Genomic DNA, 24,993 nt, shown 5'->3' with positions numbered 1-24,993 from the left:
AGAACGGAGTGTGGGTTTTTCTTCACCAAGGTCCTTGTTCAGGCAGAGGAGTCAGAGGCTATGCCATAATATTGTACATTCCCAAACTCAGATCTCTGGTGCAAGAGGATTAGTGTGAACTGGTGTGATGCAGAGTAAACTGAACTAGGAGAATGATTTACATGACTGGGACACTGCACAATTCCAGAACTGATCAGTTCAGGGACCCATGACCTGACGACCTCAAAAGGACTTGTGGAGAAGCACACTTCTCTCTTGGCAGAGAGAAGTAGTAGATCCTAGGGATGAAATAAGGCAATTTAGATATGGCCACATACTGATTTGTTTTTCCTAAATGTACTTTTTTGTAACCAGGACAGATTCTGTTGCAGTAGGTAAAGGTAGTCATTAGGAAGTGGCAATGATATACAAAAAAAATGGCATTTAAGAAAAGAAAAAAAAAGTTATTGTTTTCATCAACAAGGCAATGATGAAAATATCAGTAAACATTTATGTATCTGCCTGCTTTCTCAGCTCTTTGAAAATCCTTAAGAATAATATACATACACCAAGGGCATCTTTGATGAAGGTATGAGAAAGGAACTGCAATGCTTCTGCAACTTATGTTTTATAACAGACCAGATCTTTAATAAAGTTACATTATTGACTGAAAGGTATAGAGCAGGGGTGGGGAACCTGCAGCTTTGAGGCCACATATTGACCCTCTAGGTCCTCAAATGCAGCCCCATGCCTGAATTCAAACTTCACAGAACAAATCACCTTAAGGATTTATTTGTTCTGTGAAGGATTATTATCAGGAATTTGTTCTGTGGAGTTTCAGTCAAAGGGCCACGCTTGAGGACCTAGAGGGACACGTGTGGCCTCAAGACCGCAGGTTCCCCACCCTTGCTGTAGAGAGTACAAGATTCCTCTCTATTTTTTGTTGAAATTTTTGTAAAATATCATTTGATTCAGTAGTGAAAAAGCAGCTGCTTTTAATAGCTATATTTTGTTAGTATATTTTCCATTCATTGTTAAAATTTTTGTTTTAAGATTCCTTGAAATAAGTAGCAATAATGGTAACTTTATGATACATAAAACACAGAGGTATACGCTTACCGCATTGTTTGATACTATGCCAGGACAAACCCAGGAACAGTATGAACACAATTACAAAACACTTTTCACACAGCTAAAGTCAGATCTAAACAAGTGGAAAAATATCGACTGCTCATGGGTAGGCCAAGCTAAGATAATAAAAAGGACAATTCTACCTCCATTGATTTACGTATTCAGGGCCGTACCAATCAAATTACCAAAAAATTATTTTATTGAGCTAGAAAAAATAGTAACAAAATTCATCTGGAAGAACAAAAGGTCAAGAATATCAAGGGAATTAATGAAAAAAATACAAGACAAAGGTAGCCTAGCTGTACCAAATCTAAATCTATATTGTAAAGTGGCAGTCACCAAATTGTTGGATACTATCATGGAGGATATGTAAAGAGAAGAATTCCTTATAGATGTTCAGGTCTTCCCAATGCTTCCCTTTGTTTATCACGTTGTGCTGATTATGTACTCATCTGTGCCATTGTAAAGCCTCTTAAACATGATCCATATTCACACAAAAAGAATTTCACCTATCCATGCACGGAGGAAAAACCAAGAGAATGAGGATTATTTATTGTCCAAACTATGACAAGTAGTTGGTTAAATGGCCCATAGAGCTGTCCATCAGTATTTAAATGGATACTGTAGATGGACAGTGAGCTGGATGGACCCAGAATTGACTGGAAACAAGAGAAGGGGTTCAATAAGCATTGGGAAGTTGCCTTATCCCAGACTTTTCCCTAAAATAAAGGGAAATTTGTTTTCCCTAAAACAAATGACCTACCATTGATAGTATATGGCTGTGAGTCATGAAATGATATAGTCTCTAAATAATTCAATTTTTAAACTATTCAAAGGGCATTGAATGCAGAGATATGAGTAGGTGGCAACATATTAACCAATGAGGAAGTGTGCATAAGAAGCCATGTAAAATATTATCAAAGAAATGTAAGACCAGAAAAAAGTGGTCTGTTAACATAGTAAGATCAAGCAGTAATCAGTGGACATCCCACTTATTTTATTGTTGTCAACACAGCCTTAAAAGTCCTTAGTCCTTAAAGGCCCTCACACATTTTGTGGACCCCCTCTAGACCATTTACAGGAGAGACTGCACAGGGTACAAAAGCTGAAGCCAACATGAATGAATAATAAAACATTTATCAAGTGCTTTCTGTGTTCCAAGCACTGTGATAAGTGGTAGGAATACAAACATAAGGAAGACAGATAGTCTCTGGCCTGCAAAGTACTTGTATTCTAATGAAGGAGGACAACACATAAAGGAAAGCTAGAAGGTAGAGCAAGACAAGGACTTGGACATAGCAACATGGTTTGGAAATGTCCAAGAAGTGACATGGAAGTCTGATCCTGGGCAACAGTATTCAAAAGCACACCTTTCAGAATCCAGGGTGATTATGATGTCAGAATTCACAGTTCTCTCTAAGGAAGTGAGGTAGGGGTAGTGGCCTTGAGTTCAAGCAACATGGTTTGGAAATATCCAGGAATTGACCTGGCATTCATGGGTTGCAGTCTGTTGGATTGTATGTGTAACTATACCATTGAGGTCATAGCTTCATTCAGTTATGTCAGGGAAAGGAAAACTAGCTGGGATGTCCCAAGAGCCATTTTTCTATTTGTTCTTATTTTTGAACTTCAAAGGTAAGAGTCCTATTTTCTAGAAAACTTCAGTTTTTGCAGGTAGAAATTATTTATTTTTGACAGGGTGTGGTAGAATGTGAAGTGTAAATTATATAAATATATATAGTTATATATGATACAGATGTTAATGCTACTTTTGTTAGAATTTCAGCTCCTAGAATGCAGAGCCTATTTTTTATTTTATATGATACTCAGCATATTATAAATAGTAAGTACTATCTATATAAATCTTTTAAAAATATCTATGCCACTCAAGAGCTTTCAGTTGTTCCTCTACTGTCCAGCAGATGGGAGTGTTCTACTGTATAAGTTGAGTAGTATTCTTGACATTGTTCTGGGTCATCACCGCTTTATTGAACAAAATGACTTAGGAATGAAGATGTCTTACATTTTGCATTCCGATTTCTCTAGCTTGTCTGCTTAAACATTTTTTTTGTTGCTTATTGAAGCCAAAAATGTCCTTGGTACCTTAAAAAAGAATATGCTTAGATGTGGACTCTGCACATAAAAGTGATGATCTAAATTAGAATTTAAAAGCACTGGACTTATGGAGTGGTTCACATTCATCCTCCTAGCTTAATTCCATATTCTGAAGAAGAAATCAATAACCATGGCTATAATGTTACTAGAAAAAATAATCTTAATGACGTTGCAGGTGCTGCCATATTGGGGTAATCCTCATGATAGAAAAGTCATCAGGAAATTCTGGAGTCAGGTAACAATCAACTTACCCTTGCTATGCATGCACTAGCTCCAATACTCATTCAAAAAATTACATATAACGTTTAAAATCTGAATGGACAATTTTAGGCATTCAGCAAAAAGGAGTTTTACTTTCCTCCCTTTTCTTCATGCTTTTGATTTTGGGGGGATTAACCAGGCTTGGCACAATAGTAGTTTGGATAGGATTAAGCAGAAGCCTTTCTTTTTTGTTAGACAAGTTGAATACCTCAATTTCTAGCTATAGAGGTGGCTGCTTTTAAAGCGGTTAAATATCATTTCTTTTATTCCATGTTGTCCTACTTGTAATGGGAGCGCAGGGCTCATAGAGGGAACCTTTCCCCTCTACCTTTCTACCCCTTTTAAAAAGTTCTTCACTGACTTTTTTGCCAGTTCAGCTCCCAAATACATTGTCTTCTGGATTGTCAGATGTCTCTTTATCCTTTCCCTTTTGTGTTTGCAGAAGACACTCTACACTCAGGATGCTCCTTTCCATGTGGTGATCACCAGCTACCAGCTGGTAGTTCAGGATGTGAAGTACTTCCAGCGGGTGAAATGGCAGTACATGGTATTGGATGAGGCCCAAGCTCTCAAGAGTAGTTCCAGGTAACACAAGGGGTAGAAACTCTGCCTTTGTGGGAAGGTGCTTAGACCCAGACCAGAAAACCAGATCTGAGAGCTTTCAGAATATGGTGTTTCATTGTCTGTGTGTTAGCCCTGTTACCTGCCTAAAGAGTGATGGTGCTTAGCATGGAACATGCATACTGATACTGGCTTTTTCATGAATTCTTCCTACCTATTATATGTTTCCTAGCTGTCTAATTTGACAATCAGTTCTATTCTCATATAGTCGTGCTCAGGGAGAACTGGTTTCTACACAGGAAATCTCTTTTCTGCTTTCTGCAGTCTTCGGGACTGTTTGTTAGACTGCAGTTGACGAAAGCACTAGAGTGGGATGAAAAAATCTAACTAAAATAAAATCCTATGTTGCATAGAAAAAAAAACCTTGTTTCCAGAAGACTGCCTACGCAGTCTAAGAACACTAAATAACACTTACGTTGTTTTTGTGTGTGTTTTGAAAGAAACTAATGTTTAAGATGCAATGTTACTACAGTAGTCAGTTACCTCTAAGGTCCAAAACCATACCTGCAGCAAATGAGGGCTTGGATTAATGGCAGTTCAGATGTTCCTATTATATATCATAGGTGTGCCTTTTTATAATTAGCTTTTATAAAATCTGTAGTGTTTTCTTGAGTACTCTTATGTTCACTTACAGTTTCGTACATTTAATAAAGCTTCTTGAATCAATTGAAAAGGAAATCTGCCTTTTCATAGGATTATCATTGGTCTTTCCCTTTGGAAAAATAAGTTAGTAAATAGAAATACCACATGTAGAACTGAGTAGCTGAAAGGTCCCCAACAATAGAAGATGAAACCTTTCTCACCCTCAAGGCAGAGATATAGAGATCTAAAATGATTGGGTGCTGTTAGTATTGTCAGATATAGTCAGTATATTGGCTGTTTTTACTCGTCTTTTTTTTTTTTTTTTTGTCACAAGAAACAATTCAGTCTGGGAATTGTAGCAACTGATTGAAAGACAAGTGGAACCAATAAAACCTTAAAAAACAAGTCAATTAGGAAAGAAAAAGAAAAATAAGTTACCATTTTGTCAAAAAGGGTCATTTATCACCCTGCCATCCCGTTAATTATGTCTACTGTTTAGTCAATTTCAAAAGACACCCTAAAAATACACTTAGAGCCTCATGTCACACTGTTTAGCAAATTTACTTCTAACCAGTAAGAACTGTTGTAAAAAGCTAGAAGAAACTAGAATATTTCAGTTGCAGATGCAGAAATGTTTTTATTAAACAAATAGAAGATGTTTAGGAACAAGGTGATATGTATTTGTTTAGAAGATATAGACTAGACCTATGATTTCATTGGTATAGATGACTCCCAGGAGAGGAGATATTCTCTACCAATGCAGGTAGATTTAAGGCAGTTGCCTAGAGCAAAGCTGTTAGAAACACAACCTCAGCACTCCCAAGTATGCCCTGAAGCAGAATGAAATGTCATTGGGAAATTTTAACAAAATAAATCATAATACAACAATATGTAAGTTATAGTATGTTTTAAAACTACATTAATATGTAGCCCACAACAGTCTTCCCCCATTTCTGTTTGAGTTTGATGCCCCCCTGGAGCGCTGGGAAATAAAGTGACTTGCCTGTGGGCACATAGTATGTGTCAGAGTTTGGACTTGAGCATTGGTTTTTCTGGCTTTGAGACCAACTCTGTCCTTTCTACACCATAATTCTCTTGATTACATAAAAATTAAAATTTTGTTTATAGCAAAAAGAGTATATAGATCAAGATCAAAAGAAAAATGAAAGACTGGCAAAAGAGTTTGCAACAAATACAAAATTTAAAAACTTAGTCAAGGGCAAAACTCAATCCCTAATGAAAAACATTCAAATCATTTGAATGGTTCTGACAAAGGGAAATAAAAATGTAAATAACCACTTGAAAAAATATTTACCCTCATAAACAAAAGCACATTTGTACATTCTTGAGGCTCTACCCATCAGAATTATCAAATCATAACTTTTTCTTAACTCTTTCCCACACACATACATTGGAGACACTTCAAACCTCAGTTTGAAGACCTACCTTGACACCAACAAGTGCTGTCATGTATGAGATAAGCCTGACAGAAAGTCTGTCTCATGGAAGAAACATGCAGAAAAATTAACATTTAGCATTCATTCATAGGAATAATCTTTTTTCCTGGGAAAGACCTAAGTTTTTTCATATCATCCTATGACCCAAGTGTTTTGTCAAGCAGTATTTTTATTGACATCTTTTGTTTTTACGTCATCTCATTTCCCTTACATCCCTTCCTTGTCTCTTACCCAGACAAACAGCCACCTCTTATAACAAATACTGAAAAAAGAAATTTTGCGGGTTGGTGGTGGGGATCAGGAAGTTGAGCAAAACTAACCTATGTGTCATCCAATTATGACAATATGTGCTATTTCCCACATTCCTAGTTCCCCACCGCTGAAAAGAAGGGTGGAGAAAATGCATTCTTAGGACTGTGGAGACAATTCAAACACCAAAACTGATCAGAAGAATATAGTCACATGCTTTTTTAATGATTTGATACTTCACTAAAATAACACACAGTTTGAATTTTATTGTGCAGTTTCAAGTAAAGAATTAGAAAGGCGACTCTGCACTAACTTAAGTCTATGATTTTCTCTTTGGCAGTGTTCGGTGGAAGATTCTCTTACAGTTCCAGTGTCGGAATCGGCTTTTGCTCACAGGAACTCCTATTCAGAACACTATGGCAGAGGTGGGCACTGGGCAGGGAACAGAAATATATTGTAACATGTGCCCGCTGCCTTCTGGCAGTGTCTTCATCCTGTAGTCTTAAATTAAAGACATCTAGACACTTAAGAGTTAACCTTTTTCATAAAAAGAAATCGATCCCTTTCTACAATAAATCAGAAGTGAGCAAAAGCTAATTTTCTTAAAACTTTGAAATGTGCTCTAGTGCAAGTAACTCCATGTAACTTGTCCTTGGAGAGGGAAGCACACTTGGAAAGCCTATGGTCTGTAGTGAGATGAAGAATGAAAACTATCCACATGGTGCCTATTGGCACTTAAGAAATCTGGAGATGTTTGGTTAAAAAGCACCTGTCTCTTTATTGTTTGTCGTTTTTCCTTCATTTTACTTCTAGCTTTGGGCTCTGCTGCATTTCATCATGCCAACATTATTTGATTCCCATGAAGAATTTAATGAGTGGTTTTCCAAGGACATTGAGAGCCATGCTGAGAACAAATCTGCCATTGATGAGAGTAAGTTTTCACTGTGAAACTTGTCGTTTCTTTTTAATCAGACAACATAAGGAACCTCATGCATGTGGTTTTTCCTTTAAATTGAGGCATTGTGAAGAGTCCTGTTTATCCCAGCATAATAGAAAAGAATAGTAATGGGTTTTTTGTTTTTCTCCATGTGTTGATTGTCATAAGTCTTAAATAGGTAATATGAAGGTCAAAAGGTCAAAAATGGTAGCTTTTTGAACAGTATAGTCTATTTTCTTTTTTTCTTCAACAGCCCATTTAGAACATTGAACAGAGTAGAAAAAGGGTGTGTGTGTGTGTGTGTGTGTGTGTGTGTGTGTGTGTGTGTGTGTTAGTGTTACTAAGACTTACAAAAAGTCTTTCTTTTTTTCCAGAAGAGGGAATTAAAAGATATGGGCATATCAATAAGAAACAATAGAAAAGTTGGGCTCCTATTTGAGAAAATTTCACGTCCCTCTTTTATGGTAAATTCTTGGTCTGCAGGCGAGCAGTGTATGAATACTAGGTCAGGCAGTGAATGGAGCATCCTTGTGTTTTTGGCTCTTTGTGCTAATTCAAAATTGTCTGCTGTTGGGGGTATGATCTATTGTTTCAGATCAATTGTCTCGGTTACACATGATCTTGAAGCCATTTATGTTGAGGAGAATCAAGAAGGATGTGGAAAATGAATTGTCAGACAAGGTGAGGAGAGAACATCTTGGTGTACCCTTGTCCCTCTCCTTCCGTAGCACTGCCCTTCTGCCCTGACCTTTGTGATATGTTTACATTTCCCGGCCATCTCTCTCCCACAAATGTCTTTATTCATGGGTGAGGGGGGTGCGCGGGTGAGTAATTACCTTCAAATTCACTTTGTCCTCACTAATTATGCTTATTTATCTACGTTCATTCTCTTCATATTTATCCTATATGTACTTATATGAATATTTGTTGTTTCTATATTAGAATGAAAGTTCCTTGAAAGTTGGGATTGTGTTATTTTTTCATATTTACATGCCCATCACCTAGTACAATATCTATACAGCTAGGTACTTCAGCGGATAGAGCATTGTGCCTGGAGTCAGGAAGACCTGAGTTCAGATCCAGCCTCCAGACATTTACTAGCTATGGGGGCCCTGGGCAAGCCCTTTAACCTTAGTAAAATGAGAATGATAACAGCGCGCGTGTGCGCGCGTGCATACACACACACACCCGTTCTGTTATGAGGACTAAATGAGATATTTGTAAAGTGCTCAGCACAGTTCGTGGCACATGATAGGCACTGAATAAATGCTTATCTCCCCCTTCCCTGAGCACACTAGATGATTAATAAATGTTTGTTAATTGGTGCTCTTGTTTGATGGTGGCAGCAAAGATCCTTTATTCCAAAGGAAAGGAGTAGGAAGTGACCTTTCCCTTCTATTCCTCATTGATTATTGTGGCCATTTGTGATATCATGACTGATAAGCCACAGCATCCACAAACAGCTTAAGCTGAGGGAAGAAAATATAAGTTAACTAGGTAAAATCCACGAGGGAAATATCTCCCACTAAATGGATTCTCATTATGTCAGTGAACCTATGTCTCTCTGCTAAATCGTTTTTCTTCTAGATCATCCTTACCCAAGTACTAGCGAATGTTGAAAAAAAGAAGATTGGAATAAAAAAAAGTAGTTTTATTATTAGTGCTGTTAACTATATCCTAAATCACAAAGTTAGAATTGTGGTTTCTACATGTTGAGTATTTATTTCTTTATGACATATTCTGGTTTAAGTATATGTGGATCTTTGTTCTGCTGTTGATCTTTTAAGAAACAGTGTACATCTACATATTAACTTTCTTGCTCTTTTTCAGATTGAGATTTGGATGTATTGCCAGCTGACCAGTAGACAGAAACTGCTATATCAGGCACTAAAGAACAAAATTTCCATTGAAGATCTATTGCAGTCTTCAATGGGCTCCACCCAGCAAGCACAGAATACCACCAGTAGCCTCATGAATCTGGTCATGCAATTCAGGAAGGTAAGGCCTGCCCAATACTTGGGCGAATCACCTACAGAGGTATACCAACTAATCTCTCACCAAACCTCATAATATTTATTACCAGCTTTAAGATTTACAAAACACTCTCAAGTCTTGTGAGGTATCTCTGGAGATTGGGTAACACCTTAATTCTGGTGTGGATAGAAGGCCTCATGTTTATGACAACTATGTCATTGATCAAAGAAGAGAGAATGGGAAAAAATGGTGAATATAAATGGGAGTCAGTTTTCCTTTTCCTGTTTACCTGAATAGTTGTTTTCAGCATAGTGTGGCAACTTTGTTATTTGGCTGTTTGTTGACAGATTTCTATTTTTCAGGTGTGCAATCATCCAGAGCTCTTTGAACGGCAAGAGACGTGGTCCCCATTTCATATCACTCTAAAGCCATACCAGATTTCCAAGTTCATTTACCGTCATGGGCAGATCAGGGTCTTTAATCATTCACGGGACAGGTCAGCAAATACAAACCTCTTGTTTACCTACAATTACAGAAAATGGATTCTGCTTTCTGAGATTTGGGGGTTTGTGTCATAATTCTTTCATATCAGGGTGTGCCCATGAGAAAACGTGTGTGTGTGTGCGTGTGTCAGAGAGAGAGAGCTCACGCACATCTGTGTGCTTACATGTCTCCTTGGCAAAATGCATTCTTGTCTCTAAATATGTACCTCACTGTATTCATGCAGTAGCATTTGTACTTTCCCCATGTTTTTTCCTGTCTTGTGAGCATTGAATTCCATTAAACAGATTTACTTTCTCTGGAAAATAGTAGTGATAGAGTAGTAAGGTAAAAGTATAAATAATCATAGAACAGAGGCAAACTACATTACATCACATGTTATCTACCATGTATGGTGGAATAAAGAAGAATCAGGTGGAAAGAAATTTTGAACTTATTCTTCCCTTACTCTTGATATGTCATAGAGAATAATTTAGCTTCTTTCAAAAGAAATGCATTCCCTCTGAGGGATTGAGGAAACTCTTGCTATAGGAAAAGAGATAGATATGTTGTTTACAAAAGCAATTAATACTATCCTCATAACTAATTATCTCCTTTAGTTTACTGGCACCAAGGTTCAGATATATTGCTTAGATACAGTTTGCTTTTTCTAACCATGACAACAACTTAACTATTAATTTATCTATAGTAATTGATGAATAACAGACCTAAGGTGCAGAGTCCCTTTTTAACACAGGTTGGTAATACTTTCAGGTCTGGATTATGTTCTTCTTCCAAAATATGATACAGAAATAAGACAATACACTTTTCTATCCTGGTGCCAAATAAATCTTCTTTCCTGGATGCTTCATATTCTTTGAATTTCATGTAATTTTTTCCTGCTTGATGGAAGTAGTAAGTTACTAAGCTCTAGGACCTGGTAGGCCAGGTTCCTGGAAGTGGGAACAGAGCAGAGCCTAAAAGTATTCAGTAGTTTAAAGAACTTAGTTAGCTAACGTTTAGATTTCACCTTTCATTTTAAACTGTTTTTGTTTTGTAGGTGGTTAAGAGTTCTTCTTTCACCGTTTGCACCAGATTATATCCAGCAGTCTCTCTTCCACAGGAAGGGTAGGTATCTTAGTGTTAAATATGAAGGCATTGGAAAGGTTTCTCAGCATATCAGCTGCTTTATTTAGTAAGTGTTATGAAAGAGATTGACCTCTCAGTAGAGAAGATTTGACTCAGCTCCTTGGCCTATGATTGCCCACTTTGATTAGCCTGCTATGATTTTTTTAATGTTCTTTAATTAAGTAATCTTAATTGAGAAGGTTTGGGGTAAAATATTCTGTCTGAGTCATTTCGTGATTTATCAGCATGGCCTTGTTGTTGACTGCTTTAGTGTTCTGCTTATGTGAAGCCAAACAGTTTCTCTTGGGAAAGATTAGACTTCTACATTTATTGCATGAAATTTTAAAAATGTTTACCCCCTCTCCCTGTTATGAAATCCTTTCCACCAGAGAGCTAGGCTGAAATTTCATAACAGGAATGAAATCTTAACTGCCATGCATGTCCAAGTCTGATTTCCATAAAACCTGAGTGTGATCTCCTGATGCTTTTACCTTTCAGTGTTGTTGTTCATTTGCTTTTGGTTGTGTCTGCCTCTTTGTGAATTTGGGGTTTTCTTGGCAAAGATCCTGGAGTGGTTTGCCATTTCCTTCTCCAGCTCATTTTATTTATGAGGAAACTGAGGCAAACAAGGTTAAGTGACTTGCCCAGAGTCACATACTTAGTAAGTGTCTGAAGCTGGATTTGAATGCTGGTCTTCCTGAATCCAGGCCCTGCACTCTATCCACTTTACCTCCCAGCTGCCTATGTTTTTTATTTAAAAGACCTCTTTGGGGGGCAGCACCCTATAGATGAAAGAGAACCAATGTTTGAACCATTATGGTAGGCAGAAATCCTTAGCATATACAAATTCCTGGGATCCAAATTTTAGCGTGACAGCTCAGTGCCCTTTACTCCACAGTTTCAGCTTGTTGTTGGGATTAACATCCCTAATTTGTTACTCCAGGTGTTAATGAAGAAAGCTGTTTCTCTTTCCTTCGATTTATTGATGTGTCACCTGCAGAGATGGCAAACCTCATGCTTCAGGGACTTTTGGCAAGGTAAGCAAACCTTGCCTATTCGACTAGTGATGGGTAAATTGGAAGGTTGGTTGGTAAAAAAGATGGTGTGTATAATACATGTGTAATCAGGTGTGTTTTCAAATGCTTGTCCTTCACAAGTGAGATGTGTTGTTATGCAACAAACAGTATGTGAGGTTCAGTCATGAAGCCTCGAAACCTCTCCTTGGAGCACTGAATAAGCACATCTGCTGTGGTTTATTTCAGATGGTTAGCTCTTTTCCTGTCTCTGAAAGCCTCCTACAGGCTCCATCAGCTGCGTTCCTGGGGAGAGTCACAAGGGGAGAGCCAGCAGAGTCCTCGACATCTGAGGAATAAGGATTTCCTCCTTGGGGTTGATTTCCCCCTCTCCTTTCCCAACCTTTCCAGCTGCACTTCGTTACAGGTAAGCCACAGTTGTTGCCAGTCCTGAGCTTTCCCTTGTCTGTGGCGGGGGAAGCAGGGAATCAACCAAGGTTCTGTCTGGGTGCAGGTGCGTTGTCTGTATCTAGAGCCACGCCTCAGCTCAGTCCAGTTTTATGTCAGGAAGACTTAGAGGATGTCTTTTAAAAGTGAAGGATAGAGAAATGTAAGACAGGTGGTTATAGATGAGAGTAAAAAGAAAACAAAGTCTGTGCCTTAAAAAAACCACCCCTTGTCCTACCTTTCTGAACTGCTGATATTACTGCAAAGATGGATCGGAGATATAGTGGATGGAGACCTGTGCCTGCAGTCAGGCCGACCTGAGTTCAAATCACGGCCTAGCTGTGGGACCATGAAGAAGCCACTTAACTCCTTTCTGCCTCAGTTTCCTCAGCAATAAAATGGGTATAATAATAGTCCCTACCTTGGAGATAATATCTGTAAAACACTTTGCACCCTTTAAAGTACTGTATAAAAGTGCCAGGCTTTCCATGCTTACTATTCTGGGGTCATTGTGTTGCCTCTTCCCTCTGATTTCCAAAGTGACTCCTTTTTAGGATGATGTTTTTTAATTTCCATCAATCTTGCCCCCTAGACTGCACTTTTTCTTCATATGAAATCTTTGTGAGAGGTTTTCAAACGTGACCAAGAAAACAAGTTTTCCCCTCATTCTAGCACCTTTTCATGCTTGTCCACATTATGCTCATTTTTTCCTCACCACTAGCTATTTTAAGGTCATGTGATTTTTGTTTTCATTTTCTGTTAGTGCAAAAGGAAGCATTGCACTCTTTTGTATGGATTTATTTAAATAGGATAAGTGGGTAGGGAAATTGGTGCCCTTTTAGGATTATCATTCTTTTCCCTTATTTCTTTATGTGGCTTTGAGAAGAAAGACTCTATTCTAGTTAAAAATACCAACAACTAGATAAGATAGGCAGAAAGCTTGGAACACCAGAAGAGGAGATTGTGAGGGTCTAGTCCCACTGAACAGGACAGCTGGCATCACCTGATGGAAAATTAACTACCATCATTATTACCTTGGAATTACTTGATGACATACATTCATCTTACAGGTTGTGTTATGTCAAATCATAATTTGTAGTTGTTTTGTTTTGAGGGATATAATGTGACTCCAGATGTGCCTGAATCAATCAGTACGTTTTTATTAAAAACTTATGCGTATCTGTATCTTGTAGTAGTTACTATGGAGTGTACAAAGAAGTGTGACATACATCTCTACCTTTTCTGTGGTGCTTATAGCCATTTTGTGAAATGATAACTAACAATTCAAGGCTTTGTGTGATAATCACAATCAGCATTATGAGGGACAATGTGTGTGATAATGAGCTACATTTTAGTATTCTGCAGTATTTTACATTCCTCTACCTTTTTTAATTTGACCAGTGCTTTGCCATCATTTTTTCTTGTTCCTCACAGTAAACAAAAAACAGTGAGTCAGACAAGATATCATCTCTGTTTACAGGGTGAAAAAAACCTGTTTTAGAAAGTCTGAGTGAAGTGAGTTAAGCAAGGCAATGAATAGAAAGGCTCAAGGATAAGAATTTATAACTTCTGAGTTGAGTTTTCTGAAAGCATTGATGAATAAATGAATCTAGATAATGGAATATTTGCTTTTCAGTAATGATCAAGAATTTTTGATGTTTTGAAACAAATGGAAGGAATGGTGTTCTGTTTGAAAAAGATGATAAGTTTTAGATAGAGGCATCAATAGATTTTCCCAATTCCTAAAAATTGCTTTGATAAAGTTCTCCCTCAGTATTTAACTTGATCCTTCTGACTTAAAACTATTCCTTAATCACCCAGACTCTCAGTCTTGGTGTCATCCTCAATTCCTCTGCCCCTCATATTCAATCCACATGTACAATCTGTTGTATTCTTATCATTCCTGCCTTCACAGCATCTCTTGTATACATCCTATTTTCTACCCACATGATCACCTCTCGCCTGGACTATTGCACTAGCCTGCTGGTGAGTCTGCCTCCCCTGATCCATCCTTCACTCAGCTGCCAAAGTGATTTTCCTTAAGATCATACCTGACTCAGTAAACTCTAATGGCTCCTTGTTACTTCCAGTGTCAAGTATAAATCCTATGCTTGGTGTTTAAAGTCCTCTACAACCTGGTCCTTTCTTACTGTTGCAGTCTTCTTAGACTTTTTTCCCCAACCTGTGCTTTGTGATCCAGCTGTTGCTATTCCTCACACCCAAAACTTCATCTTCAGAAACCCTGCCTTTTCACTGTCCCATCCCTGAAATGCTCTTCTTCTACACCTCTGTCTCCTGACTTCTTTGGCCGCCTCCAAGATTCAGTTCAAATCCTACCTTTTCAAAGAGTCCTTTCCCAGGTCCACCTCCCCTCCCCCATGGATAGTACCTTCACTTTGAGATGACCTTACATTTACACTGTATGGATCTTTATGAAAATATTTATCCATGTGTCATCTCCACCCTTAAAATGTGAGCTTCAAGGCAGAGACCATGTTTTTGCTGTTATTTGTACCCCCATTGTTCAGCATGGTGCCTGGCATAGAGTAAGCACTTAATAAATGCTTGTTATTATTGTTTACTGTCATTACAACAAAACTACCAACCATGATAGGGATCCACAACTCCTGGGTACCATTTCACAAAATCTGAGTAAACTCTATAGAATTAAGTGTGAGTCAGAGAGACTTTTTGCTGCTTTAGGGGCCATAAAGTTTGTGTGAGGCCTTTAGAGTAAGAAGCAGGACAAAGTATCCTCTTGTACTCAGCCTCCAAATACAATACATAATACATGCATGGAACTTTTCACCCACGTACATATGTAGGGCTATGATCTTTTTTTTTTCCTAGCTCCTGATCTGGAAATGTGCCAAGATACAGCTGCCCTACCCCACTTTATGAACCTATTGAATATCTATATTTGATAGATACCACATAGCATAGCATAGCATACCACATAGCACATAAACCTTCTGTGTGGCAGTTCAGTTTGATAGTAGGCCTTTCCATTCTGGTGGTACCATCTAGCTTAGGCCTTCTCTGATGCTGAAAATCCTGCTATCGCTTGAGGCAAGCAGAACTGAGAAATCTCAGGACTACTCTCAGACATTGTACTTCACAATATTATGTGATAAGATCCATGTTGTGTATTTAGGGAAGTCAAAGGGAGCTTTTTTTTTTCCTATTTTTTATGTCATGCTCAGAGTAACAGTTTTCTAACTGACCCTATTTCCATGTGAATAACTAAAAAGTCATGCAAGTTAAGAAAGCTAAGGTCACTGTTTTTTAATGAAAGTGTAACTGGGTGATTAGGGGAGATATCCATAAAACTTTTTGAATATTCAGTGCTCCATTCCTCTTTGGAAAGAGAGGTTTGATATATGGTTCATTTTGTCATAGTATGGCAATGGTGAGTGGTTCTCTCTTGGGTACAATACAGAAATATAGATAAGGAATATCACTAAGAAACTCATGAGTCTGATGAATTTTGGGGCATAGTATTTGTCCCCTCTTTCCTCTTTCTCCTAGATTTAACCAACCAAACTCATTTCTAGTCACTTTGCCACTTAAGGTAAGTCATTAAGACATGATAACACTTCCTTCATATATAATAAAAGTCATTTTGTGGTCAGAGACACTAAATGAAGGTAGACAATTTCAGTGAAAAATAATAAATTCCACTCTTTTATGGTGAATTGATAAAACTTAACTGAATTCCAATAATCTAGTTCCTCTCTAGGCCTCAGAATAACATTAGTGCCCTTTTCCTCTTCTTTTTGCTTAGAGAGATCCCTGTCTTTTAAGTCCCAGATTTCTTCTATTTCTCATGTGGCCTTCTTTGACTTCCTGAAAGGTCTTTACTTCTCCTGATCCCTAACTTTTCCTGAACCAAAAGCTTTTTTTCATTTTCTTACTGTACCTTTAATTATACATTGTCTCTTTTGGAGTCATGTACCTCCTCTCTAGGAAATCTTCCTAGATTAATTTATCCTAACACTAATGGTACTTTTATCCTTTATGTCCTCCTTTTTCGCTATTTTAAAAGTACATTTGTTTTCTTTGTTTCTTTTATACTTAAAGAGATTTTTATGTATGTTAGATCCTCTTCCCCCTAGTACCCAAAATTAGATTGAAATTTGCCCCTAAGCTCATGTCTTGTATTTCCTAGAGATTGTAAAGGTTCTAAGTAAATATTGTAGCCTTTTTTGAATGCAAGAGTTCTTTGGAGGGATTTCTTCTTTATCCTTTTAAAATGTGGTGGTCATCTGATGAGCTTGTATGACATCCATCTTGCCCCTGTTGGTTTCACCAGCATTGTTTAGTGTCTCTGCGCTTGGGATCAGTAATGCAGGAGGGATAGTGGAGTTGGCTTCCAGCACATTCTGCGTGATGTCTCTGAGAGGGGAGGACTCCCATTATTAGAAAATGCTAGAGGGTGTACAGGGAATGCTGATATGACTCATAAATAACTTCTCAATGAATAAATTGAATCCTCTTTCTGTCCTATACATTTGGGAATTTTTGTTTATGGGTTTGTTACCACTTGTGTTCCGTAAATTTGTTCCTTTTGTGACCCTAAAAAGCTCTGTGTTCTCAAGAATTTGTTATGCCCCATTTTATCTTGAGTAAATGCTTTGAGGAATGTTTTATTCATTATTTATGCTCAAATATTATTAATGCTGGACCTTAGAAAACATCTAGTTAAATTTGCAGCCTTTTCAGTTTTTTGACAGCTTAATGGTACATTCCCTGTTAGGGGCACCAATGTTTGAACTTGGACAGCACTGTGAGGTTGTGACAGATATTTAATTAATCTTATGAGAAATCTGCTGGTGTAATCTTGGCTCTAATTAAACTGTATGGAAAATTGATAATGAAATCTAAAAATTTATTTAACTGGAGTTTTCATTACCACTTACTCCATTTCCCCTTCTTTAGTTTCCCTCCTAGTTGTTTTAACTTGTCATGTCCTCAGTTCAGTGGTTATTTAATATGTTCCCTGATTTACATAGTTTTCTACTGATAAGTTTTTTAGTCATTTTTCTGTTGGGTCCAAGTCTTATGACTTCTGGGGCTTTTCTTGGCAAAGACACTGGAGGGTTTTGCCATTGCCTTCTCCAGACCATTTTACAGATGAGGAAACTGAGGCAAACAGGGTTAAGTGACTTGCCTAGGGTCACACAGCTAGTAAGGGTCTGGGGCCAGATTTGAAATCAGGAAGAATAATTTTGCTGACTCCAGGCCAGGCACTCTCCATTTTGCCATCTAATTACAAACACCCAAACCTTTATATAGATTCCTTTGTAAAAGTTTTTTTCCTCGTCATCACCAACAACAAACATTTATTGAGTGAATACCACATAGAATACTGTAATAAATGCTCTGCAATACACATTTTGGGGAGATAATATCTGTAGCGTTTCAAAACTCAGATTGTGGTTCACAGGATTATAAATAGAGCTGGGAGAGATCTCAGGAGATGTCTAGTCCAGTCCTCTCATTTTACAGATGAGATCATTGATGTTCATAGAAGGAAAGTGATGTTGTTGCCCAAGGTCATACAGGTTGTAGGTAAAAAGACCAGAATTTGAACCTAGGTCCTTTTTTTGAGCGTTTGTTTTGACAGCTTTGAGTTCCAAATTCTCTCCTTTCTTCCCTCCCCGCACACCCTCCTTGAGAAGGCAGGCGATTCAACATAGATCATACATGTATTATTATGCAAAACACTTCCATAATGGTCTTGTTGTAAAAGACTAACTATAATTCTCTCTGTCCTATCACTGGAAAACTCAAAGGGGTAAAAGAATGCCTGTTTCTCAAACTGTGATGTGCAGTTGGAAGTCTCTTGAGTTAATCCATCAGTGCATGTACCTGGACAGTTGCTATAAATGGACAATGGGTCAAGTACAGCATTGAATAGGCTAAGCTGCTTGCATTTCGACTGTCTGCTCCTAATGGACTCTCTGACACCAAGCCCCTCCTGTATTTTTTTATTAACATTTAATTATAAACTCTTTTTTATGGGTAAAATAACAAGCTTCACTAAAGTATGGGATCCTAACATTCATTGCTTCGCTGTTTTGGAGCAGTTCCTCTGGCTGAACTTTTTGACGAGTAAAAAAAGTTAGGAACTTTTTGACTGGCAGTCAGGGAAGTGCTTAATGCCCAGATCTCAAGAAGTGATTTGGTTTTGTTTTGTTTTTTTTTGTTTGTTTTTTAACTTTTTTCTCCAATTACACATGAAAGCAATTCTTTTTTTTTTTTTTTTTTTTTTTTTTACGATTTTGAGTTCCAAATTCTCCCCCCGAGAAGGCAAGCAATTTGATGATGATACATGTGTGGTCATACAAAACATTTCCATATTAGTCATGTTGTGAAAGACAACAGACCAAAAAAATAAGAAAAAAAACCAGTATTCTTCTATCTGCATTCAGATTCCATTAGTTCTTTCTCTGGAAGTAGACAGCATTTTTCATCATAGGTCTTTCAGAATTGTCTTGGATCTTTTTTATTACTGAGAATAGCTAAGTCATTCACAGCTGATCATTGTACAATATTGCTGTTACTGTCTACAGTGTTCTCCTGGTTCTGCTCACATTACTCTTCATCAGTTCCTTTAAGTCTTTCCAGGTTTTTCTGAAAGCATCCTGCTCATCATTTATTTAGCACAATAGTATTCCATCACAATATATAGCCATTCCTCAGTTGATGGGAATCCACTTAATTTCTTATTCTCTGCTACCACAAAAAGGGCTGCTATAAATATTTTTGTATACATGGGTCCTTTCTTTCTTTTTTTCTTAATTGCTTTGGCATACAGACCTTGTAGTGGGTCAAAGGGTATGCACAGATTTATAACCCTTTGGTCATAACACAAAATTGCTCTCCAGAATGTTTAGATTAGCTCAAAACTCCACCAGCAGTGTATTAGTGTCTCAATTTTCGAACACCCTCTCCAACATTTATTGTTTTCCTTTTCTGTCATATTCGCCAGTCTGATAGATGTGAGGTGGTACCTCTGGGTTATTTTAATTTGCATTTCTGTAATCCTTAGTGATTTAGAGCATTTTTATATGACTGTAGATAGCTTTGATTTCTTCATTTTAAGACTGTCTATTCATATCCTTTGGCCGTTTGTCAATTAGAGAATGACTTGTATTCTTATGAATTTGATTCAGTTCTCTACATATTTTAGAAATGAGGCCTTTATCAGAAACATTTGCTGTGAAGATGGTAACATGAATTTGAGTCCCAACTCTTTATTTTATTACGTTTGTACCTTTGATCAAGACACTTTATCTCTTACCTTAGTGTCCTCTTTAGTAAATTGAGTGCATTTTACTAAAGAGGTCTTCTCTAGCTAAATCTTTGAGCCTGTAATCAACAAATATTTGCAGAACATACACAGAGCACTGGGCTTATCACGGGAAGAGATCCAAAATTAAGATATGACACTATCTTTACTTTTGTGGAGTTTCTGGTCTGGTTCTTTAGAAAAATATAATAATACACAATAACTCATGATAATCATCCTTAGCCAGTGTGATACAGTAGATACAGACCTGAGTTCAAGGTCTGCTTCTGACAGGCATTCACAATCACAAATGACTGTGGGCAAGTCACTTAACTTCTTTATGCCCCCAAGCAATTCTGAAGATGGTAAGTTGCAGAACACTTGCCTACCCATTGGAATTGAGCGGATTTCCTCATCACGAGTTTCTATACCAATAAAATCACTGGGTCCATGATAGCCTTAATCAGAATTGTGCCAAATGGGCTATAAAATTGTGCATACCCTTTGACCCAGCAATACCACTACAAGGTCTGTATCCCAAAGACAGCAAAGAAAAATGGAAAAATTGCTACATATACAAAAATAATTATAGCAGCTCTTTTTTGTGGTGGCAAAGAATTGGAAATTTAGGAGATGTCTATCAACTGGGGAATGGCGGAACAATTTGTGTTTTATGATTGTGATGGAATACCATTGTGCTATAATAATGATGAGCGGGATGCTTTCAGAAAAACCTGGAAAGACTTAAAGGAACTGATGAAGAGTAAAAGTGAGTAGAACCAAGAGAATATTATACATAGTAACTACTATGAATGACTTAGCTAATTAGTTACTTTGTAACTAACTTTGTAGTCCAAACCTGAACTATAGTTTGGAATCATAAACTATTTTCTTATTATTCTTTATTTTGGGAATTTGTATTGGGCTATAGATCTGATTCTAACATTCATCCCGTCCTCACTCCATCCTCAGTAAAAGAAGAAACGTATTCTTCTCTCTGGATTCCTGTGAAAGTACACAAACCTTTTCTGTAGTGGAACAGGAAGAGACTAAATCTGCTTCAAGTTTCTTTGTACTTTGTATCTTTCCTCTACTTTCCAAACAGGGATACATTTACCACAGGTGGGATAAACTCAGGAACTTTTAGCAGGGAATACTCTGAAGACGAGCCCCAACTTTATGATGGGGAAGACATCAGGTAGACATCCTGGGCATCGCCAACTGCCTCTACTTCTGCCACATGGGTGTTCTTGATGAAACACAAATGGTGTCCTCATATGTCAGTTGACTTTTGCTAACTTTTCTCTAATTCCAGAAATTTTTTATTAGTGGAAGTTATACAAAAGGAGCATAGTTTTATTTTGTGGTAGTATAAAGTAGAGCAGACTTGTTTACATTCCTAAAGTGTATTTATTAAGTTTAGAGATTGTTTATAGGGGCATGTATATAAGCAATTATCAAAATTTATTTTCAGAATCATTATTTAGAAGGGTAAAATTAAGAATATGGGTCAGGTAGGTGGCACAGTGGATAGAGTACTGTGCCTGGAATCAGGAAGACTCCTCCTGAGTTTAAATCCAGCCTCAGACACTCTTTAGCTGTGTGACCATGGACAAAATCACTTAACCCTGTTTGCCTTAATTTCCTCATCTGTAAAATGAGCTGGAGAAGGAAATGGCAAGCCACTCCAGTATCTTTGCCAAGAAAACTCCAAGAGAGGTCACAAAGAGCATGACTGAAAAATGACTAAACAACAAAATTAAGAGTAATCTTTGAGAGCAGCTAGTCCAAGAGTCGAGAGAAGAGGAAAAACCACAAAATACGGGGGGGGGGGGGGAGCCTACATATTCATACAGCTGGGTAGCAGGAAGAGCCACTTCCTCCAGGGGTACCCTAGTTTCCCACCTTGTTTGGGCTCCTTGAGTAATGATTACTGGGTTTGAACAAGATGGAAGTCAGCAACTCCATCTTCCTGATAAGAAGCAGGACCCCCAGGCCTTGCTATTTGCACTAACTCCGCCTCTTCCTACTGCTGGCACTTAAGTAGTCCAAGGACCTCTGGGCCCTACTGTCCACCCCAGCATCACATCCTCTGCATTTGAGTCTGTCTCCTCTATAGCTAAGCTTCCTTTTATATGTTGTCTCTCTAATTAGAATAGAGACTGTATACCTTTGTCTGGTATTTGGGCCATACTAAGCACATAATAAGCACTTTTTCATACATTCATTGAAACAAATGCCTATCCTGCCTCCCCTCCTTCCCCGCCCCCCCGCACATTGTACATAATCAGGTTCTCAGAGAAACAGAGTTGGAGTTTTTTAGTGAAGTGCTTATCCCCTTTAGCAACACCTTATACTCACTTTTAGTTTTATTCTCTTGTAGGAGAAAAAAGGTATATGGTTCCCTCTCTCTCCCCTCCTCCCCCTTCTTTTCCTCTGTACCCTCATCTGGAGTAACAGGAGTGTAATTTTTTATCAGCAGTACAGATGCTCAAGTCCTGACATTTCCCCTTGCTGCCCTTGGTAAGCGATCTCAGGTCACACAGTTCCTAGACTTTATTCTGTAACCTTATCTGGGTTCCCCTCCTGTGGATGTGAATCTGGGCTGATGGGAAGCTCTTTTTCCACTGTATCTGCTATACCTTTCCCCAACCCTGCAGTGAATATTTAATTCGAATTCCGTGTGGCAGGGTTCAAGGAGGGACAGTTCTCATATGACAGAGTTGGAGTTGATACATGAGTCAGGAAACTGAGACTTAGACTTCAGACACTATTTAATGAGCATTTATAGGTATTTGGTTCTTAGGGCCTTTTCTTAAGAATGAGTGTCTTTCCATGATGATGTATGTTTTTTATTATTATTATTTCCTCCCCAGTCTCACTGTTGAGAACTTGGGGGAGAAATATGCATTAGCGCAGAGGTTTTCAGTTTACAACTTTAATACCATTTAGTACTAATTTCCTCATGACCACCCCTCTTCACACACACACACACACACACACACACACACACACTCACTCACTCACTCACTCTCCCTCCCTCTCTCTCTCTGTCTTTCTCTTTTTCTCCCCCCCCCCCCCACCCCCCCCGCCCTACAACAAGGTGACGAGACCTCAAGAGAATGGGATTGGATAATAGGTTACCAATAGCTGCAAATGACAGATTTATAACTGAATCGCCTCACCCACGGTATAACTCTGATTCTTTCTCTTCCTAATATACTGCTGACTGAAGCATACCGCAGTTACTAGGTTTTGAGCTGAAGCGATAATGAGTGTGCTTTGTCCACTCAGAGTTTTTGAGCAAACTTGTCAGTAGGATGTATAGTTGTCTATTTCTAATTCTAGCATAAAAGAGTAATCTTATCATGTGGTGCCACGGACTGAGAAAGATTCTTAAAAACCAATGATAACTGGAGGTTTACTGAGTGAGCAGAGTATCTACAAGACTTGTGGCACATGACACACCCTTTGACTAAAGGAGTCATAGAAACCTAGCATCAGATAATTCTGAATGTCACATTAGGAATTGATTTCCTAAGAGACCACAGTCTATACATGTTTCTCATTGGAGGAGTAAACTCTACCAATCAAGGATTAAAGCTGCAAGTCCAAAAATGTCAGGACAGATTTTCCCTGTAATACCATACTTTGTGTGGTTCATGCCATCACCACACAGAAGTGTTTCCTGCTAGTATCCCTAATTCTATATTCAAACACCAAAAAAAGAGAAACTGTTGAATAGATTTTTTGCCTAGTTTTTCACTAGGGACTACAGGGTTGGGGAGAAATAAGCCAATGAAAATTTGTGTGCTTCTACAGCCTCTTTTTTTTTACTCATGTTTTTTGTAAATAAAGAAGTCACAGAAGGGTTTCTGTGCTGTACTTTGACATCTGTATATTTCTAAATGAGCATGAATGAAAGACGTCTCCATCAAAAAGAACAATAAACTGGGTGCTAGCATTTAAAAGGTGAAGGAGGGGATTTTATAATGAAGCAGCTTGGGATGTTCTAGCCTTAGTGGCATTAACTTTTCACTTTTTATTTTTTAGTCTCTAGTGTTCAGCAGCCACTGTAAAGCCGTGAGTGGTTATTCAGACCAAATCATCTATCAACGAAGATCTGCTGCCTCCTTGATTCGCTGCTGCCAGGTCACTGAGCTGCCATCTTTTTTATGTGTGGCCAGCCCAAGAGTAAGTGCTACAGAGGGAAGAGACAAAATAAATGGTACTGAGAGATTGGTATCTGCTTCTACCACATAACTTTAAATTATATAGTTTTGAGAAACTTGTAGATTTTTAATATTTAAAAAGAAGTTTCTAGCTCTACATCTAGCTTCCAAAACATAGAGATTTTCCACTTTTAGTTACGTCAGTGTGGTGAAAGCGTGAGGTAGATAGAGGTGCCCTCCCTTCTTCTGACCAAGTCTTTGCTTTACATCTCCTTTCCTTCACCCTAGGGCTCTCAACTACAATGGGAACCAGCCATCTGTCAGGTGGATTATCACCCAACAGCAGGGCCAGGGGCAGGGGGATATTTGAAGAGGAGAGGGAGCCGTTTGTCACCTGCATTGAGGTTTTTGAGGGTTTTTAGAGGGAGGGAGCTGGCTAAGTGGGGGAGATTTGATCTGGCCTTATCGCCTCTACTCCGTCTCCAAACAACAAAAGGAAATACAACACTCCAGCATCAAGAAACTTTTCAGCCTGGCGTGTCCTAGCTCTTCAGAGCTAGGCGGCAGTCTGACAAGTGTGCTCAGTTTGAGCAAAGACTGTCACACCACTGCCCTTATTTCCTTGCTCTCCAGATCTAGCCTAGGTTGATAGTGGTTAGGTTCTATTGTGGTTTCCACTTTGGCCAGCTGTTCTGATCCTGTCTTAATACCCTGTTTATCAAAAGTGGGCGTTTCAGTGACTTCTGACAGTATCTCCTGAAGCTGTCCTCCACATGCTGAAGCCATTTATTTTCCTATTGCCCTTCCCCCACATCCACCCCTCTGGTGTCCTCTTGTTCAAAAGTTAAACAAAGACCCTCTTTTTGTATTCGAATTCACCAACCAAAGTTTCACTATTAATCCAAACATTATGCTACTTTATTCCTCAATAAAACATTAGAAAAATAACTACATATAAAATCCACATTGGTTAGGAAGTCTTTTTACCACCCTCTCAAATAGGTAAGATATATACGTGGACCTGGCTGAGTTAGCAAAGAGAATATTTTACTTCCTGTGAAGAAGGATGTAGAAAATGGAAATGAGACCTGACTTTTAAGTCTCTAGCAAAGAACAAAGGTTTTACCTGTCAGGGGTCTTTGCTTTTCTTTAT

At 38.2% G+C, this 24,993-nt stretch overlaps 1 protein-coding gene across 1 annotated transcript in view; it reads left to right on the top strand.

Annotated features, from left to right (window-relative positions):
- INO80 (INO80 complex ATPase subunit) overlaps positions 1–24,993 on the top strand; it is an 84,202-nt gene that overhangs the window by 19,901 nt on the left and 39,308 nt on the right. Inside the window, exons 14-24 of the mRNA XM_036734420.1 lie at positions 3,401–3,460; positions 3,929–4,071; positions 6,736–6,820; positions 7,209–7,326; positions 7,928–8,013; positions 9,163–9,330; positions 9,669–9,802; positions 10,847–10,914; positions 11,858–11,951; positions 12,177–12,354; positions 23,722–23,862. Coding sequence (XP_036590315.1) covers positions 3,401–3,460; positions 3,929–4,071; positions 6,736–6,820; positions 7,209–7,326; positions 7,928–8,013; positions 9,163–9,330; positions 9,669–9,802; positions 10,847–10,914; positions 11,858–11,951; positions 12,177–12,354; positions 23,722–23,862 — 1,275 coding nt within the window. The remainder of the gene's footprint in view (positions 1–3,400; positions 3,461–3,928; positions 4,072–6,735; positions 6,821–7,208; positions 7,327–7,927; positions 8,014–9,162; positions 9,331–9,668; positions 9,803–10,846; positions 10,915–11,857; positions 11,952–12,176; positions 12,355–23,721; positions 23,863–24,993) is intronic.

The sequence above is a fragment of the Trichosurus vulpecula genome, chromosome 8 (assembly GCF_011100635.1).
Source record: "Trichosurus vulpecula isolate mTriVul1 chromosome 8, mTriVul1.pri, whole genome shotgun sequence".
Classification (NCBI taxonomy): domain Eukaryota; kingdom Metazoa; phylum Chordata; class Mammalia; order Diprotodontia; family Phalangeridae; genus Trichosurus; species Trichosurus vulpecula.
Note: the sequence above shows the minus strand (reverse complement) of the source record. Positions and strands in the feature narration are given on the sequence as shown.